The following is an 18549-nucleotide window of genomic DNA, read 5'->3' on the forward strand; positions in this document are numbered from 1 at the left end:
TGTTAAAAATCTGTCAGAGTAGGACCACTTATAAGAAAGTAATGACTCCCACTTGTGATAAAGAAAAGGCTTTTCTTATTCTCTTCCTTTATGGAAAAGGACTGTTAAGAGTCAACAGCAGTAGCACTGGACCCACTGCTCAGAACTGCAGTGGATACTGCCTTGCCTGCCAGCCATATCAATTGGCCTTTGAAGAAACACACTTTTTATGAAACTGGCACAGCAACAGACTCATGTTTGTGAAGACTCTTGTCAAATAGATAAAAAGAAATGCAACTGATAGATGTATACACAGGAGAAAGCAGATTTCACAGGGTAACTGCTATAAAAGCAATCATGACTGAGAATTCTTTATACTAGGAATATGTGGCTGTCATGAGTAGAGAGATGGATCTTCTAACCAGTTGCTTCTACCTCACAAACTAACTTCTCAGCTTGCTCTAGCACTAGCAGCTAACTCTCTCCATACAAAAAATAGGTGGCTTTCAGGTGGTTGGAATGCATTTGCAGCTGCTATTCTACATCATGTTATGGAAAGGTAGCAAGTAGACCAGTTTAAAAATTTCAAAACTAAAGCATCTGCTGGGGAGATTCTGAGTTCTAGTTGCCTCCTCACTTCCAGCTCTGCAATGGATCAAAGTTCATGCTTGTATTATGTTCATCTCTATTAGCCATTTGAACAGGTGTCACCTAACAATACGTACTATCTCACACACAAACTAATTAACAATATATTTCAAAGACTATTTTACCCTGAAAGTACTTGTCAACTTACAGGTACTAACAAATACCAGTGGACTCCTTGTAGAAAATCTTGTAGTTCCAGGAATAACCACGGATGCTTCAGACACTTTCCTTTTACAAGATGTTTGTTTCTGTGGTTCAAGATAATCACAAAAAACACCAAAAACAAACAAAAAAAATCCATAACACCTCACTTTAAGGATGGCAAAATAAGATTTTAGAAAATCTATTTCCAAGACACTTTGACACTTTTTGCTGCTGGAATGTCAATTGCTATTGCTGCACACATCAATGTAACAGGTGAGTTTTTTGCACTTTTCTGTTTAGAGGAAGTTCACCATGACATATGAACTATTAAATAGTTAAAAATCTTTAGTTTTAATAAAAAAGAACAATCATTGGTCTCAAAGTTAACTCAGTAAGGGACAAATCCTGTCCCTGGTTAACAATCCAAGTAACTGAGGTGATTTCCCGCAGTCTTCACAAAGTTATCCTGTAAGCTATAAACCAGCAGAATGTCAGGAACAGGTTTGCTAAAAACCACTGCCAGCAAGGCATAAACCAATGCTATGCACCCTCATCTTTTCTCTCCCCATCCCTAGCATATCTGTAGCCAATCCTAGTATAGCCGTCCCACGTTTCTAACTTCATAGCATTGGAGCTATGTCACAAAAGAAACAGGAGGCTTCATGAATTTTGCTACTCCCACAATTTACATCAGAGAATCACCTAAGCAAAGAAGCAGTCCCATGAAACTGATTTTAATAGCCACGATACAGAATTCATCTTGACAACCTCATCAGAACTTTTTCTGTAAACATCCGTCTCCGTGAACATTGTGCCTATAGGACTTGCCCCTAATTACAGCTGTTATCATACCTGATGATTAACAATTCTCCAGTGACTATAACTAGACTTACGCGTATTGTAAAGAGATATAAGCATGTCTTGAAATATTCTAAAGAAAAACTTCAGAGCATAATGGTCTATTAAATAAAACTAACAATTGCTTTTTATTGTGCTTATTTTGAAACTGTAACATTAATAACAGTGAGAAACTTTTTTTCAAAAAGAGATTTGTATAGCTTTGTATCAAGTAATAAAATCAAAACCTGTAGAATTATATTCCAGTTGTAAAATAACAAACAATAATTTTTCGTATCATAAAATACAACAGATACTTAAATTTACTTTTATTTTTGAAATAGTCTTTTCTGTTTTGATAACCCTACTCTTACCTTGGATGAAACATCTTTGCATATGTTTTCGATATTCTTTTTATTCAGAGTCCTCAGAGTTCCAGGAAGTTGCTGGTTTTTGGACTCATTGAATTTCTCTTCCACTTCAGCTTTTTCTTCCAAACATGGCGACAACTGACTTTCTGGTACCAGAATCTATTTAATATTTTGAAGAAAAAATATCTTAAATATTACATTATATCTACACACACATGTATACATAACACGCATTTTATATATGCTGCAGTGTAGGTGATATAGTGTTATGTGCGCATACACACACACACATAATAAAAACTTCTTTACCGTAAGTACCACTTTCTGCACTGTAGATTTAGACAAGAACTTTAGTGCTCATATGTATTTATTTTGAAAAGCATCCAGCTGCTACTTTGGCTAACAAGAACAGACTACAAGATTACATTTGATTCACATAAAGAACTTCCCTCAGAGAAATACACACGGGGGACTACGATTTGCATATTTTTTCTGATTCTCTCCCCGGAGATGCAAACTTGATACATGCATACTTACCAGAAATTACTTAACGGGTTTTAAGGCTATCTCTATTTATTAGCAGCTTAAAAGCCCTTGTTTTTATAATGATTGATCTTAAATTAGCTATTAACACATAAAAATAATACAAGTAAAAAAGCTATCCCAGTATACTGAAATGTAATACCTGTGATCCACTTTCATCAAAAACAACATGTACAGTTGTTTTAGCAACTGATGTAGACTGCTTCTTATTAAATCCCTATAAAAGGAAGGGGCATCAATGCAGAATATAAGTTTTGCTCATTTTTATAAACAACAATCGCAAAGAAAATATTTAAGTCAAAGATTGTAAATGTCCAAAATTAGGATAAAGGGAAAATAAATTCTGCAGGTTGTCAGCAGCTGCTTTCCTCATGAGCTCCTCCGTCAGGAAGAGTTGAAGGCAGACTGGTAGCCACAAACAGTAAGGAGTAAGCTATGGCTAGCTAAACATTTCTGAACAATTTTTTTCATTTGAATATTCCAGTCTGTTGCAATTATCCCTTTAGTCTCGCATGGCATTTCTCAAGAAGACAGACTGAAACCAGCACATAGTATTCCCAAAGGCTAGAGCACTGATTTGAGATATGGGAGATCCAGTTTCAAGTCTTGAATTTGAACGCGTCTTTCCCAATTGTTCTTATCACGAGCTTCTTCAGATTCCCATAAATAACATTAACTGGGCCAAAGAAGGAGCAATATCATAGTGGTTAGCGTAGGAGACTAAGGTTTGGCTTAACTCCCTGACCTGAAACAGGGAGATGGAGAATGAGAAGTTGTGACAGAAACTAAATCCATGTTAAAAATAAATAAATAAATCTAAAATTCTTAAGAGCAAGTTCATAAGAAAAGTAAGCATGTTAGACATCTAACTTGCAATACGTCAGTTCCGAAAGAGTTCTGCCTTTGCAAGCATCTACTTCTCATGCAAAACTTGACATTAATCTATCATGTTGCCTTTACAGCCTGTAAAGGGATTTTTCATTTACAATGAATTCCTTTTGCCATTCGTTTTAAATCTTTTCATACATTTTGAAGGTTAACATATTAAGGGAGAAACGCTGTTCTGGAGTGGCAATGGTGGTCAGGAACTCTATATAAACATACATCAATAAAATAACCACATTTATAACAACATTTATATGGCAGGAGATATTCATTTTCAAAGGATAAAAAGAAAAAAAGCTATGGGAAGAGGTGTTCAAATCTTACCTTACGTTCATTTACCTTACCTTACATTTATGTGCTCCATAAATCTTTCTGGTTACATCTTTGATTTCCAAGATAGAATCAAAATACAAAAAAAACTTCTCTCCTCCTTGATTACCCACATTCATCAGACTTTTTAGACTTATTGTTAATAATTTCTTTGAATCCTTTTCTGAATAAAAACAGTATTTAAAAAGTACTTTCATTAGAATTTAATAACACTTATTTGTGCAGTGTTTTAAAAGGTAATTTTGCTTTTCTAAGAATTGAGTCAGTGCTTTAGAATTTTAACTATTTGAAAATCCAAGTTAACGTATAACAAACAATAGATTACATTCATGAGTGCCTGTACCTTCAAGGCTGTACTGCTCTACCTCTTCTTCTGGTATAATGACTGTTTCCCATTGATGATCCTTATATAAAAAAAATGTATTTTTTGAGATAAAAGTGCATATTATGTTACAGTTATATCAAGTGTGGTGATTCAATGAGGATAAATTTTCAACTTTTTAAAGCCTTTGTTAGAAGAGGTGACAATGAATATATGCAACATTTATAAGAGAAGAACATATCAGAACAGTTCTGGTAGAAATATTCATCTGAACAATTGAGTCTCATCTATGAGAACTACAACAGCAACTTCATGAACTGCTTCTCATTCACACGTGCGATTATATATTAAATTGTTCATAAAAATAGCATTAGAAAGACATTACCTTGAAAGTGTTTGATCTAAATACGTAAAAAAAACCACACACACGCAAACAAAACAAACAAAACCTCACAATCCTAACAATGTAACAGCAACATCAACATAGCTGCAAACAAAACTTCTACATTTAATGTGGGGAAACAAATTTGATATACTTGGGGAAAAAAAAAAACAAAACTACAGCCTCAGAAGAATCATGTACAATGGATAAAATTAGCTTACAGCATCATCTGCTGCAACATAGAAAGATATACTTCTACTACCAATGTTAAAATCAATCCAAAATTCTTCAAGATTCTCGTCCAGTGGTATCCGCAGCTAAAACACAAAAAGGTAACGCGTAAGAGTAAGACGTATGAAAAAAGATTTATACCAGCTAACATACAGTTAAGTCTTCGTGTTACAGTCTGAGTAAACTTTAAATACATAGGCATCTGTAGATGCTTGAAAATAATCCTTATCTCATTTATTTTTTTTCTTAGCTAGAAGACAAAAGTGTATTTCAGCTGCACAAATAAGAAGCAGTGGATATATGATTAGGTCTGTAACTTACCTCATATTTATCAAGACTTGCTGATAAACATGGATATGTAAAAACCCTGTAAAGAAAAGGTATTTTGTCAAACATTATAAAATGCTGTAAATAAGTTTTGTGTACCTGAACAGAGCAACTGGATTGTGCTTTCAACACAAGACTCGTACACGTTAGAGACAAGGATGTGAGAGCAATCTAAAGAACGGCCATTTGACTGCACTTCCTCCTCCAAAAAGAGACGACATGAATATATCCTTACAATTAAAGTAGAAGCGCAAGTCTCAGAACTCATTACTACGTTCATAGTTCTAGCTTATCTTCTGGTATTTTAAGAATAGTGTTCTAGTAGGTGTCCAAACTGAATATAGGCTTCATACGAATACACATCTGACAATCCCTTTGCTGTCACGACATATAATGACGCATAATGATGTAAGTAACATGCAGAACACATGATCTTATATATTCAAAGAAAGCTCATAGTTTCCTGTTCCTTTTTAGGTCCCTCTTCCCTAGCAGATACTCTCATTAATACTCTCACTGATCATTAGCTCAATGTAAGCATCCCACTTTAACAAGTAAAGGAATATAAACCAACAGATTTCTAACTATTTCTAGATGATACGTCCAATAGAATTAATGAACATCTCAAGATTTTGCAGCAAAGCTAAGCAGAATGCAAAAAACTATCCCTATTTATACACATTTATTAGAGAAACTGTAGCCTAGGCTTTGTATTGGTTAAGTACCTTCGCAAAAGGAAGGTTTTTTGTTTAATGACAAATTCCTTCAAACTGTTACATTAGCTAACAATCTGCAATGTAATTTTTCCCCCAAATAATGGGAGTTACATACTTAACATCTAGATAGAGAAGACACAGAACCACAGAACGGTTTAGGTTGGAAGGGACCTCTGGAGATCATCTAGTCCAACCCCCCTGCTCAAGCAGGGTCCTCTAGCGCATATTTCCCAGGAGAATACCATTGCCTAAGTGCCAAAAGACAGTACTACTCAATTTATTTACTATTTAATATTTTAATTAGTACCTTGACTTTACATCACAGCAAAATCAGTCTTATCCGTTTGTACTACTACAATTCAGAGTTTATAGAAGACAGATTTTTTGATCAGGTTATCCCTGATTAATGTCCATCAAGTATAACATGAAAACATATCAGCTTTAAAATTTCTACTTTACCTTCTGTTGTCTCCAAGCATGCCATTCACCTGGTTAAGAAATTTTCTGCAGTCCTATTAAAACATAGAGAAATTTCTTAAAGAAATGTAAGATTAAAGTTCATTTCCTTGGAAATAGTTCTTGCATATGACTTACTGTTTCAAACTCAGAATCTTTAATTCCTTTAAATGCACTGGACACAAACTCCATGGAAAACCACTGGCACGCCAGTTCTCCTCTTTGTTTTTCTGAGGTCATTCTGCATAAAGCTTCTGTAATGGCTACTTGCAGGTCATAGTCTACAGGTCATAATACATTTAACAGAAACAGCAGCTTTAGAGATGTGTACAGCATAAAACATTTTACAGAAATAGTACTTTCAGAGATGCTACTGATTTGAAAAAAGTTATATAGAAGAAACTGGTATTAGCAGCGCTGAATTTTTCATATTATATATCATATTACCAGATACACAACCCATAACAGATGAAGAATTAAAGGAATAAGGATGACTAAACAATTTATTTTTCAGAAATAAATTTCAACGTCGCTATCAAGGAACGTTAGAGTAATGCTGTGCATAAGAGATAAGGAGTTTCCAACTTTCTAATCCCTGAATCTGGAAATTGCTGGATACCACAGTGAACCCTTACAGAAGCTGCAGTATTACTAAATTAGGCAGCAGTTGGCTGTCCTCAAAGACTGACTTCCTTCTGAGCTTTCGGTGTTTTAACACTTCTATGCTAGAGAAGAAAAGGAGGAAAAACTCAAAGCTAGCCACATTACTACATGTATCTGAAGCACTCCAGTTTGCAGATTACTTCCACGTAATAGACGCATTTTCCAAAGGACTATAATTACAACACGCTCCAACGTTTCAGTGTCTTTTCAGGCTTTTTAGCGGGTGTACACACACGCAAAAATTTTAAGAAGCTCAATACTAAATTGTTTATTAAGTCCTGCGCTCACCTCCAGCATTCAAAATTCTTCTCCCCATATCACTCCTGCAAAATAAACAACACATGTTCAATCAAAATATGACAGCAATACAAAGCACAGAGGAAAAATATACCTAAGTACAACCCTTCAATGCGTGGGGTGAAGCCCTGATTTCATTAAAATACTGGCCTTCAGAGAGTCTTTTACCTGCTAAGTAGCAGCAGTATTTCCAGTTCAGGACATAAGTATTTGAAAAATGCAACACTAATTATACCAAGAAATACATAAATGGTTTTGGGGATGCAGTTTAAAATAACTCTGTCTCCTCCCTCTTCACAAACAGCATTGCCTGTTAATCCATACAATACGAATTATAAAGAAAAGGGAGATCTTCGCTCCTATTCCTTCCCTTTCACCCACACTAAGTAAGTGTTAGGACCCTTGTAAATCACCAGTTTCATGTCCATTAGAACGGCCAGTGGTAAAACTTGAATCTTGGAATTAAGAAAAAAAAAAACAAAACAAACAAAAACCCCTATCCTCCTCACAAATCAAAAGGAAACCTTTATATGACATGAAGGGGAACACATATCCCAAGTTCACGCAAAGCCTCCTGGAGTCAACTGACCCAAAAGTAATTGTAGTGACTTACTTCATTGAGATGGCCTCCTGATACCAAATACTATGCTGCCCACCTCCTTTTACCCACAGTGCATACAGCTGAAAGAACCTCTGGGAAAGTAAATCCCCCGATACATACAAATATAAACAAATATTATCAGAACTTTCCCACAAATTTCTGTAAATAGTCTGTCCTTCCAGTGAGTGATTCACCGTGCCTTACCAGAAGTTCTTAATAAGAGTTTAATGATTTTAAGACAATTCAGAATAGGTGAAGCCTAACTCACATGGAGAAAAAGGCAATTTAGGCTTGTAAGGGAGAATAACCTCTTTGTAAGAACAACTGCCAAGAGGCACTACCACCGACTACAGAACTGCAAATGCAAAAACATCTGAAATAGCGACCTATCTGCAATCATTATAAATAGCCTCAGTAAAAAATTGTTCCCAGCTACATAAACAACATTATTGCATACAAATTATACTGAAGATTATTTACATGACAAGCAACATTTCCTTGGCAGAAAATATCTTTTTCCTGGCATCTCGAGGCATGTTGTCAAGCATTAAATTAAGTTTTCTTACTACCTAAGAAAAGTGAAAAAGGGAGTAGAATTAAATACAATGCAAATTGTTACAGTTTAAGTTTTTCTCTAAGCACATTTTGGGCCTCAGGGCATATTTGATAAATATGAAGAAAGTAACATGTTTAAATAACTGTGGTACAAAAAAAGTTAACAAGAAGTAGATCTGCTCTTACATTGTAATTAAATTAAACTACCTGAACCAACATTAATAAATCACTTTAGCTGTAATGTAACTAAAAGTTAGTAACAGGTTATGTTTCTTACTTGCAGATATAAACACAGAATCAAGTTTTCAGTGCTAGAGTTGTATCTGCGGTTGATTGTTGGACTAAAGTGTTACCTTAAATTTGCATTAAAATGCCTCTGCTTTGAGCAAGCAGCCCTTATTGAAGACTTTTTTACCCTTCTTTAAAGAGGAATAAAGACCTGAAAACGTGATGTTCCTAAAGTAAATAAGAAAAATTCATCACAGTATGCTAGAGGCGAGGGAACTTACTAAGGAATTTACACCGACAGTCTTAAAGCTATTCACAGCAATTATAGTAGAGCATATGATTTCCAATGCTTTTATTCAGCTGTCTCCCCAGAATCTTAGTCATTTATTGTCCAAAATGAAAATTTAGGTCAGTAAGCTGAGTAGTTAAGAACATACAAATGAAAGCAGAAACATTCCCAGAGAAACATTAAATGATCCCTCTAATAGGAAAATATTCTAGTGCACTACTTTCTGTAGCAACAGTACACTTAAAACATTAACCAGCTTTACAAAGTCTGTTAGAACAGTAACCAAAAAACTACCGCTTAGAAAAAGGAATATTTACCTCCTGCTGAACATAAATATTAATTCTTACATCAGCAACGAGGGTACATGCTCTCAGTACAAAGTTTTCTAGTATTTGCATTTTACCTAACGAACAGTGAAGAAGAAGAAGATGAAGAGTTATCAAAAGTGCGTGAAGGGTAGTTCCTGAGCAGCATTTGCAAACACAGATTCATTTTCATTTAGAAATGGAATACAGTATGCTTCTCTTTCCATACACGATTACTGATATTTAAACACAAACATCTTAAACATCACAGCTCCTATCCAAAACAGGATGGTTACTGCAATTTATAAGAAACATTGACAAGATAAATGTTTACATTCCTGTGCATCACATTCCGAAACCATGAGTCCCCTGTGCATGAGATCACTTTTAAAACACATTCAAATCAATTCTATAATTCAGCTCTCTGAAATGTAATTCAGACCCTGGAACTGTACCTTCCCAAGGACAAGGAAATGAATCTTTAATTTTGGTTGCAATGGCATAAAGGTCTGCAGTGACTTTCTACTACTAGTGCTATACTGAAGGATAACAACAGTATGATCTTATGATAACAAGGTGAAAAAAGAACCAAGGACTATTTACTATGGCTAGGTACTAGAGCTGTTTAGAAACACCGTGCTTTTAAAGAAAAACTCAGTTTAATCGCTGTCACTGAGGAGACTAGACTCTTTCCTGCTTTTTTATACTGATTGCAGCAATATATTTTTAAAGAAAATCTGTCAATACAAAAAACTCAAATCAAACAATCAAAGGTACTGTTGACGTTCAAGCTCGTTTCACATGGATCAGACATAACGTAGTCCTCTGGCGGGTGCATAGAGTAAGCCCTCCTAAGAATAAGCCCTCTTCCTGTCATTGGCTATTAGCTGAAGCACATAGATCTGGTACATCTGCACTAAAATCAAGAAACTTTGTACCACCCTCCATTACATACTTAGGACTGTTCTCAAAACTAGCTTGCTTTTAGATAGCTCCAGGAGCGTTCTTGCGCTACTTGGATGTTCCCACAAAAAATCTGGTAACTGTGAATTTTTAGAATGCATGATTCCACTGGACTTTGATTTTTATTTTGTTTTTTAAGATCAGCTTATTTGACAGTAATTGAAGTTATTTTAACAACAATAACTTTAAGGTATTCTAAAGATACCACATCCGGTGTACACTTTTTTTAAAACGCACCTTCAGGACTGCTATCATATATAACCTGAAAAAAAAAAAAAAAGACAATATAAATATTAAGACATACAAATCAGGTGATGTGTATCTAAAACAGATAATCAAAAAGCATTTAATATTTTACAGATGTTTCATCTCTTAATGAGGAATACCAAGTTTGGTTTCCTGAAACTGTATTTCAGTAAAAACCTTACGGGAATTATTTCCCCAATAATAAAATATTTAAGCACAGACTTTTCTTTATGAACATGAGAAGTCTCGTGAACCTTATAAACTTTCCACAAAAACTTGCAGGATTAGGACCCAACATACCACCAGCTTATGTGGTAAAAATTAAGACTCAGATGGATTTTTTTAACTAAACACCTGAAAGATCTGACGAGTATGAATATGAATAATGAGTATTAATACAGGCAAACTATTTATCCATAAAGACTTGTAATGTATTTCACAACTCAGTGTAACATTAACTGTAGAAGGAAGTTAAATAGCAACATGTTTGAAAGTCTTTCTGTTACTAAACTACTAATAATTTTCACAAATACATGCTTACTGTATTTTAACATCAATTTTTTTTTTTTTTTTTTTACCAGCAATGTGTCGAAGAAATCTTCAGCCAGACTTGTAAGCACTTCATTTTTCTCATTTCCTCTAAGAATCAGAACTGCTTTTACTTTTTCAAACCAACTGACCATGTAAAGGGAAAATAAAAGCAAATCAATCTTAATAGCATGAAAAAGGACGAGGGTTCGTATTATACTTAAGTAAACTTATATAAAGTATACAAAGATTAGGAAATCAGGTTATCAGTCTCCTGAGAGTACTCCAGTCCCAGAATGAAATTTTGCACATTGACTAAACAAATGTTGGTGATCTTAATCTAACGTGAGTCACTTCCATAGCTGACCTACGAAAACAAAAACTGAAGGTCCACTTTTGCAACTACTCTCACAGACAAGAGAGCTGAAAATGGATGATGGCTGAATGAGAATATAAGCATGAAGATTTTCTTTTCTTTTTTTTTTTTTAAATAAAAGCTCTGGCGAAGGCTTCATCTCCTGACACTGTCATCAATTTTGTTCAGTGAAATCTTTGGTGAAGGCAATAAGGAAGTGGTCTGTATTTTTCAGTGTATTTATTAAACTAAGTAATGAATGATTAATGCATTTAACATACACATTCAAATAACACAAAATAATTAGAACAGCACTATAATCTGTTGAAAGAAAGCATACAGTGCTGCCATTGAATTAACACAAAATTTACTAAACTGTATCAGGAAAGTCAAATTCCGGAGCAGAAAGCAGTATAGTATGCTCATATAAAAAGAGATAATCACTTGCTTTATCTGCTATAAATGTATTTAAATTAATTACACATTGCATAATCTGCGAAACCTCCACTGTATTAGAGCAGCACCACTTTATCAGGAGTTGCTCCTTTGTCAAAGGACATGTAGATCTGATTAATGTTTTTTGAAAAGTCGGAAGAAATTCTTAATTCAGAGATAATTAAAGACCAAATTGTATACTAAGCTATTCAGAACAGAAGCACTATTTAGGTACGCTTCATTAATTTATTTTTAAAGTCACATATACTTCATGGTTATACTTATCCTTTCAACAAGACCATATTTCATCATTGCTGGGATCCCATCTTCGCCTGCTATGATGATTTTTTCCCCATATTTCTGAAAAGAACTTAGTAAAGTTGAAATGTTTTTGACTTCTTGTTTGTCAAGTTCCTAAAACAGAAATTACAATATAAGCTTTAATGCATGGTTCTAGAAGAATCCATACTTATCTAGATGCTTTTTGTTCTCAAAAGTCACCTTAATTACTCTTTGAAAGAGAGGTTTCATTCTTAAATTTTATTTCTCTTTTTCAAGTGAACTGCTGGTATAAACCAAGTCAACCGAAACAGTATTTTTTTTTGACTATTACAGTAACTGCATAAAACTCTGATGCAAAGATTACAATACCTGACACAGAAGCTTGTCTAATTTGTTGACAAACTGCTTGGTGCATTTATGAGAGAGATTTTCACAGTCTTTTGTTTGCAGAAAACGGTCTAATAATTGGAAATCTTTTTTCCTTGTAGCTTCATCAATTAGCTTTTCCAGCTGTCAGAGCACAAGAAAGTAGAACAACTATATTTCTGTACGCTCAACATTTGATACAATTTTCAGGTAGTCATATGCTGGACTCTCTAAGTGAGCATTTTGAATCACAAAAAACATTAAACGTAAAAACTGAAGTACAGAAAACCATATCTAATATATTAATCACACAAATAGTTTTTCACTGAGTTTGTTATTTACTAGCTTTCGCTAAGTGGACAGTGTTTCTTTCCTCATATTACAAATAAGTAACTTGCTCATTGGGTTAACATCCCTTCCTTAGCACATTTAATATTTTGCACTTCCAGGTTATCTACCTGTGACTTCAAGAGATAGTAATATGTTAGAAAAGGGAGCTAATTTAGCTCTAGCCCAGCTCAGCACTAGTGCCTAAAGTAGATGAAGCCTGCAGGCTGCAGGAGTTGTAAGTGAGCTCGAGACACATTGCTGAGGACGCGACTACAAACCCAGCTAGAACCAGCCCTCAAAGCTGCAGAACACAATGGACAGAGGTAACGGTTAACCTTCGGATAAGATACAGAACACAACGGACAGAGGTAACGGTTAACCTTTGGGTAAGATAAGGCACTATGAAGCAGGAACATAGCAACCGACCCCGGACATAGATGTGAACCAATCAAGAGGAAAGAGACCACGGACCCAGTAAAGAACACTGGAACAGAGTCTGTCATGGGCAGGCAGGGAAATAAGAACGTAAGGAGTATAATTACCCCAAAATTGCTTTGTTCAGGGTCCCTCCGCAGAGGCACCCAGCTCGAGCTGTTACTTTGCCTTACTGTCATTTAAATAAATAATTAATTTCCCTGCTAGATGTACGTGAGACTCTGCTCCTCAGAAACCTAGGGTCAAACTATTTCCGTAACAAACATATTTAATGACTTCTACCTCTCTCACCTATGTTGCTATTCTGTTTCTAAAGCAGTTATAAATGGATTTTAACATTTCTGATCCTAGGTACCATCCCAACTCATTCATGAATATCAGTTGCATATCTTTCATTTTTATCAATAATAATTTCCAATTCCTCTTGCTTTTTATCCTAACACTGATACATTCAACGAAAAAAATCCTTCTCACCACATCCTTTGCCATACTGCAATTTTTACTTCCAATTAAATACTAGAAGAGGGTCTTTAAGTTAGTAATAATTAGACCAATCAGTACTCATTTTCTCACTTTAAAAGTACATACCTTCATCTCATTCCTTGCTGCCATTTTAGCAATTCATATATTCAGCTGCATAACAAGGGAATAACCATCACTCGACCAAAAATTAATTCATTGACATACACTTCCAATCAAATTTAAGATCAGTATCGCAAACTGTCAAAAATTAACCAGACAAAATATATTACAAATTACAAAATTTGGTCAGGAGTACAAATACTATTTATTTAAGGAATTAACCTACCATGGGATAAAAGGAAATGTCCTTACATGGAAAAGGAGTTGGTTAAAATATGGAAAGGCAAATCTAACGATCAGTTTTGACAGTGGAGGCACAGGGGGTTCTGCAGTGGACTCTCATTATTTTTAATACAGAAAGGGGTAAGTAGCAAGACAGCAAAATATACTGCCCACATCAGGTTATTCAGAAAAGGTAAGTCAACAGCCAAATGGGAAGAATGGCTTCATTACAAAACAGCAGATGAAATCACTGAAGAAAAACACGGTGAAGCATATGGGGAAAAAGCTAACCTAACTATACCTATAGCAATGGGCTCTGAGGTGTCTATTACCAGTAAAGAGCAAGATCTTGGGATTACAGTAGTTAGTTTTCTGAAAACATTAGTTTAATGCTCAGGAGTAGGTAAAATTATCTTGTTTTCAGAACTAACACAACAAAGTAAAAACATTTTTATGTGATGTATAAATTCATCCACATCTTGAATACCTCATGCAGTTCTAGACTCCCCATCCCAGAAACTATTAAAACAGAAAAAGCAGAGAAAAAAGAAGCAATGATTAAACATACAGAGCCGCTTCCATACAAGTGAGGGGAGACACAAAACATGCTGCATTAGTAATTAACACAAAAACAAGAAATATGGAATGATTTTTCATAACGCTTTCTAACACAAGAACGCAACAAACTTCACTGAAGCCCTTACTATCGCCTCACAATCCTCTCGTTCCCTGCCTAGTCGGGGAAACCGGACGAGAAAAACAAAAACCCTATTTCCAGGCGCCTCCTTGTCGATGAGGCAGAGACACGCCCGCTCTCAAGACACACGCAGCCACTGGCATCTTCCCCAAGAGCCTGGCTACCGAGAGGAAAACTCGTCGCGCCTCCCCAGCGGCGTCACGCCCCAACAGGGGAGCAGCAGCCGGCGAGCAGGCACACAACCCCAGAGGACATGGCGCACCTCAGCTCACCGCACCACGCGGCGCGGCGCGGCGCCCTCCCCTCCCCGCCGGAGCGAACAAGGCGCCAATTCCCGTCGGCCAATCACGCCCAGGCACGAAGGCCTCTAGCCAATCAAAGCCCTCAGGAGCTCTCCGGGGGCCGGACGGAGGGGGAAGCGTAGAGCGGCTGCTCCTCCTCCCTCACGCCGTCGCCTTCAACCAATCAGCTGCTGGGGAGGAGGCGGTGCTTGGCCGAGGCTGCGCTGGGGCTAGCGGGGCGGGCCCCCCGCTGAGGGGCGGCGGCGGGAAACGGCTCCGCGGCTGCTCCAGCGGCCACAGCAGCCGCCCGCGGCGCGCGAGCCCGCCTCAGCGAGCGCCGGCGGCCGGGCAAGGGCGCGGGGCGCCGCCCGGCCTTGCCGCCGCCTGTGAGGCTACGTGACTGCAGAAGGGACAGGAAACCCTCCCCCGCCCCGCCAAGGCACAGGAGAGGCCGGTCGGGTGATTTTACTGGTGTCCGATATACCCTCACGGCCCGCGTTGTCGAAGGACTTCCCAGGTGCCAGTAGTTGCGTAGGACCTCGGATGTTCTACTTGTTTTGTACTGCCACCTGTATTTACTGATACCCAGTATTTCAGACATGCTCACTTCAGTGCTTAGTGTAGACAAGAGTTACTGGACATGAATTGATCAACTAATGTACGTTATTCAAAGCTGTTTAATTCAAAAACATTTTCCATCAAGTGCACAAGCGGGTAGAAGAGAGAGTGATGCTGTTACTGGTAAAGGGCCTGTATTGACATTCACGGCAACTGCCTCCACGTTTAAATTAAATCCAACCCTTGGATTAATACCTTCCAAAGCAGGACTCTGCTTACAGTGCTGAAATTAATTAGAAGTACAGGTGATAAAGTTTAGCGTGAATCTCACCACATACGTATCCCACTGAAGTGTCGGGGAGTGTCTGCATTCATACCTGGAATAAGCAGCAATAGAAGAGCATCTAGGAGAAAAATCACCTTGCGCAGCAGCCAAACCTGCTGTATTGTAAATAAAATAGTAGTGCCATTAATTTTCTAAAAGCAGAAAGAAGGTACCATAAATGACAAAAAAGCTGTACAAAAATTGTTTAAAATACCACCAGATGTCACTGTAATTCAAGAAAATGACAATTGCTATGAGAATTCAAGTATCTGCGGAAGAGTTGACTTCACAGGAAAGAAGAGTGCTGAGCATTTTGCTGGAGGCATACTCACCAAGAAGGATTAACTACAGCATTAACTACTATCGCATTTTCTGTTAGGATAGCTTTATTAAAACATGTAGGTGGTTTGAAGCCCATCTCTACAAGTACAGCTTTACAGAGAAACCTACTAGGGACAAAATTTTGGATGAGAAACTTGGAGCCTCAGAAGTTTTTTTATAAACCTATACTGAATTCTACTTTCACCATATAAAGAATAAAAGCTAATTTACATTTCGTGCTTTCCCTTATGAGTCACATTAGACTCATAAGAGTCACATGCTCAGACTATCCACAGATTCAGATCTTTTAAAGAAAACAAACAGCCTTTCTCATTCCATAACAAAAATCAGCCATGAAGAAGGGGAGAACTTGGATCATACACTTTCCCTCCTGCACCAGTTACTTGCATCTTTGCTATTATGTCTGACATGATCAGGAGGCTACTCTATGTTCATTTCTAATTCTTTAACATTTGTTTGGTTTAGCAGAAGAGAGAGAAAAGGTCAACAGAAAGCAGACTTCTCATTCAGTTTTGCATTAAACAGACTGGAGAAAGCAACAAAAATCATCAGTTCTCCTCTGCACATACAGCTGCAAGGACTTACACAAAATGCTAGGAAATATTTTGCAATTCCCATATACCAACATTCATATTGAAAATACATTTTTTCCTCTCTGAGGTGATTTGTGAAAAAAATATAGAAGTTAAAACATCACTTCACGTTCTGAGTTCACTGACCTTTCTGCAGACGATTCCTTTGGAAGGGAATATTTGGGCTTAAAAATGCTTAAAAAGTGCAGAGGAAAAGGAAGCAAAGCTGTCTTTAGGACTATGTACAGGAAATCTCTCTTCACTGTAGTAGCACAAATATTTAACTTCATTAGAGATACCGAAAAATATCATAAAAGTCAATATAATCAATCTTTGGCACAGCTGCTGTTGTATGTAGGACTAAGATGGGTCAAAAGTGTTTATGCCAAAGAGTTTTAATATCAAGTATCAGCAGAAATAGTTGCAGGTCTGAGATCACAAGCAGAAGGCCAAATCAGGAAAGAAGTTATTTCTAACATTAGACTCCTGCTGACAAATGACTAATCATTTAGACTTGCCCTTCTATGTCTTTTAACAGGCAGAGCTGAAAAGTACATGTAAGTGTTAAGCACTGATGAAACCCTAAATTAAGCACTGTAGTTACAATAGAGTATTAGCATGTTACTAGAAGCTAGAACCTGTGTAAGATAAACACAAAGAAACTATGAATTTGAAGTTAAATGTAAAAATAACACCTGCATTAGAAATAACACTAACTACCTGGAAGATAAACCTGACTGTTGGATGTTCACAGCTAAAGCCATGCCAAAGTCTTGAAAAATCAGCTCACCAAAACAGGATTGATATTTTTGTTACTCGTTATCTAGATATACAGTGATCTCAGATGAAACAGAGGAATTAGAATATCCTGCCTTTAAATACTCTGAATTGTGGTGTTTCTTCGGTATGTGTGTCTGCACACCCACACAATACATGCTAAAATAAATTCACGTTGCTTTCAAGTGATTTGTTAAAATCAAAGATCACTCTCTTTATCCTCTGCTGGTCTCCTGGTTAGTCTACACAATGATTACCATATTTATTTCTAGGTGATGCTTAATATTGTATCTTAGCGGATAATCTTAGTGGATAAAGTAACAACAATGAAGGTGGTACCACTAGTTCTGAAACAGATCAATAGTATAGGAAAAGGGGAAAACAAGAGTGGCACTCTCCTTTATGCATCAACATGCATATATATATATATATGTATACATATATCACATTATCTGTGTAGTTTATAATGACACTGAAATTCTGAAACAACTTAATATAATATAAACACTCCCGTGTATTTAATCTGTCATTTGCAATAGCCATCTTTACCCCAAACAAATTTGACAATGAAATGTCAGTTATTAACACTGATAAGTAATTGGTAATATGTCGGTATTAGTTATGTCTTCTCCATTTTCCATTAAAAGAAACCTCGCAACAGAGTATTCAAATCTTGAACTGTACCAAATAAGTGCTCAGCATTGAAGGAGATGCATTTCACATAGAGGATAAATCAGAATTCACCTTTAAGAATTACTACAAGTTATAATCAGTTACTGTAGATATGAACAGTCTCTTAACATACCCTTTGCAGATATATTTTAATGAAACCTGTGAGTGAAAACAGCATGGTCTGAAAGGAAACAAAGACTGCAGCAACAAAAACTATAAGAACAAAATGAGGAAAGAATAACACAATAGAACTGTGACGCTTAGAAGTTGAACAGTTAAGAAGAGTCTACGGCATGGTTTTGGGAAGCGTTACTACCCTGCTGCAAAACAGGGAAGCGTGGCAACCCTGCTGATAATCAACTGACAGACTGCCTTTTTCCATCATCAGATTTTAATCCTATCGCTGCTATGTGCACAGAACTCCTAAGTGACATGACAGCAAATTCCATATAAGCAGCAGCAGCATGGTCAT

At 36.6% G+C, this 18549-nt stretch overlaps 1 protein-coding gene across 1 annotated transcript in view; it reads right to left on the minus strand.

The window, feature by feature from the left end:
- Positions 1 to 14820, minus strand: part of SYCP2 (synaptonemal complex protein 2) — a 38071-nt gene extending 23251 nt beyond the window's left edge. Inside the window, exons 1-18 of the mRNA XM_068912342.1 lie at positions 14558 to 14820; positions 13638 to 13769; positions 12288 to 12428; positions 11920 to 12050; positions 10897 to 10999; positions 10310 to 10334; positions 9122 to 9207; positions 8213 to 8301; positions 7123 to 7157; positions 6310 to 6452; positions 6175 to 6227; positions 4994 to 5039; positions 4663 to 4758; positions 4081 to 4141; positions 3752 to 3900; positions 2665 to 2739; positions 1983 to 2138; positions 776 to 875 (exon numbers count right to left, since the gene is read on the minus strand). Coding sequence (XP_068768443.1) covers positions 776 to 875; positions 1983 to 2138; positions 2665 to 2739; positions 3752 to 3900; positions 4081 to 4141; positions 4663 to 4758; positions 4994 to 5039; positions 6175 to 6227; positions 6310 to 6452; positions 7123 to 7157; positions 8213 to 8301; positions 9122 to 9207; positions 10310 to 10334; positions 10897 to 10999; positions 11920 to 12050; positions 12288 to 12428; positions 13638 to 13661 — 1513 coding nt within the window. The 5' untranslated portion in view covers positions 13662 to 13769; positions 14558 to 14820. The remainder of the gene's footprint in view (positions 1 to 775; positions 876 to 1982; positions 2139 to 2664; positions 2740 to 3751; positions 3901 to 4080; positions 4142 to 4662; positions 4759 to 4993; positions 5040 to 6174; positions 6228 to 6309; positions 6453 to 7122; positions 7158 to 8212; positions 8302 to 9121; positions 9208 to 10309; positions 10335 to 10896; positions 11000 to 11919; positions 12051 to 12287; positions 12429 to 13637; positions 13770 to 14557) is intronic.
- Positions 14821 to 18549: the final 3729 nt, after the last annotated feature.

Source organism: Struthio camelus, chromosome 18 (genome assembly GCF_040807025.1).
Source record: "Struthio camelus isolate bStrCam1 chromosome 18, bStrCam1.hap1, whole genome shotgun sequence".
NCBI lineage: Eukaryota > Metazoa > Chordata > Aves > Struthioniformes > Struthionidae > Struthio > Struthio camelus.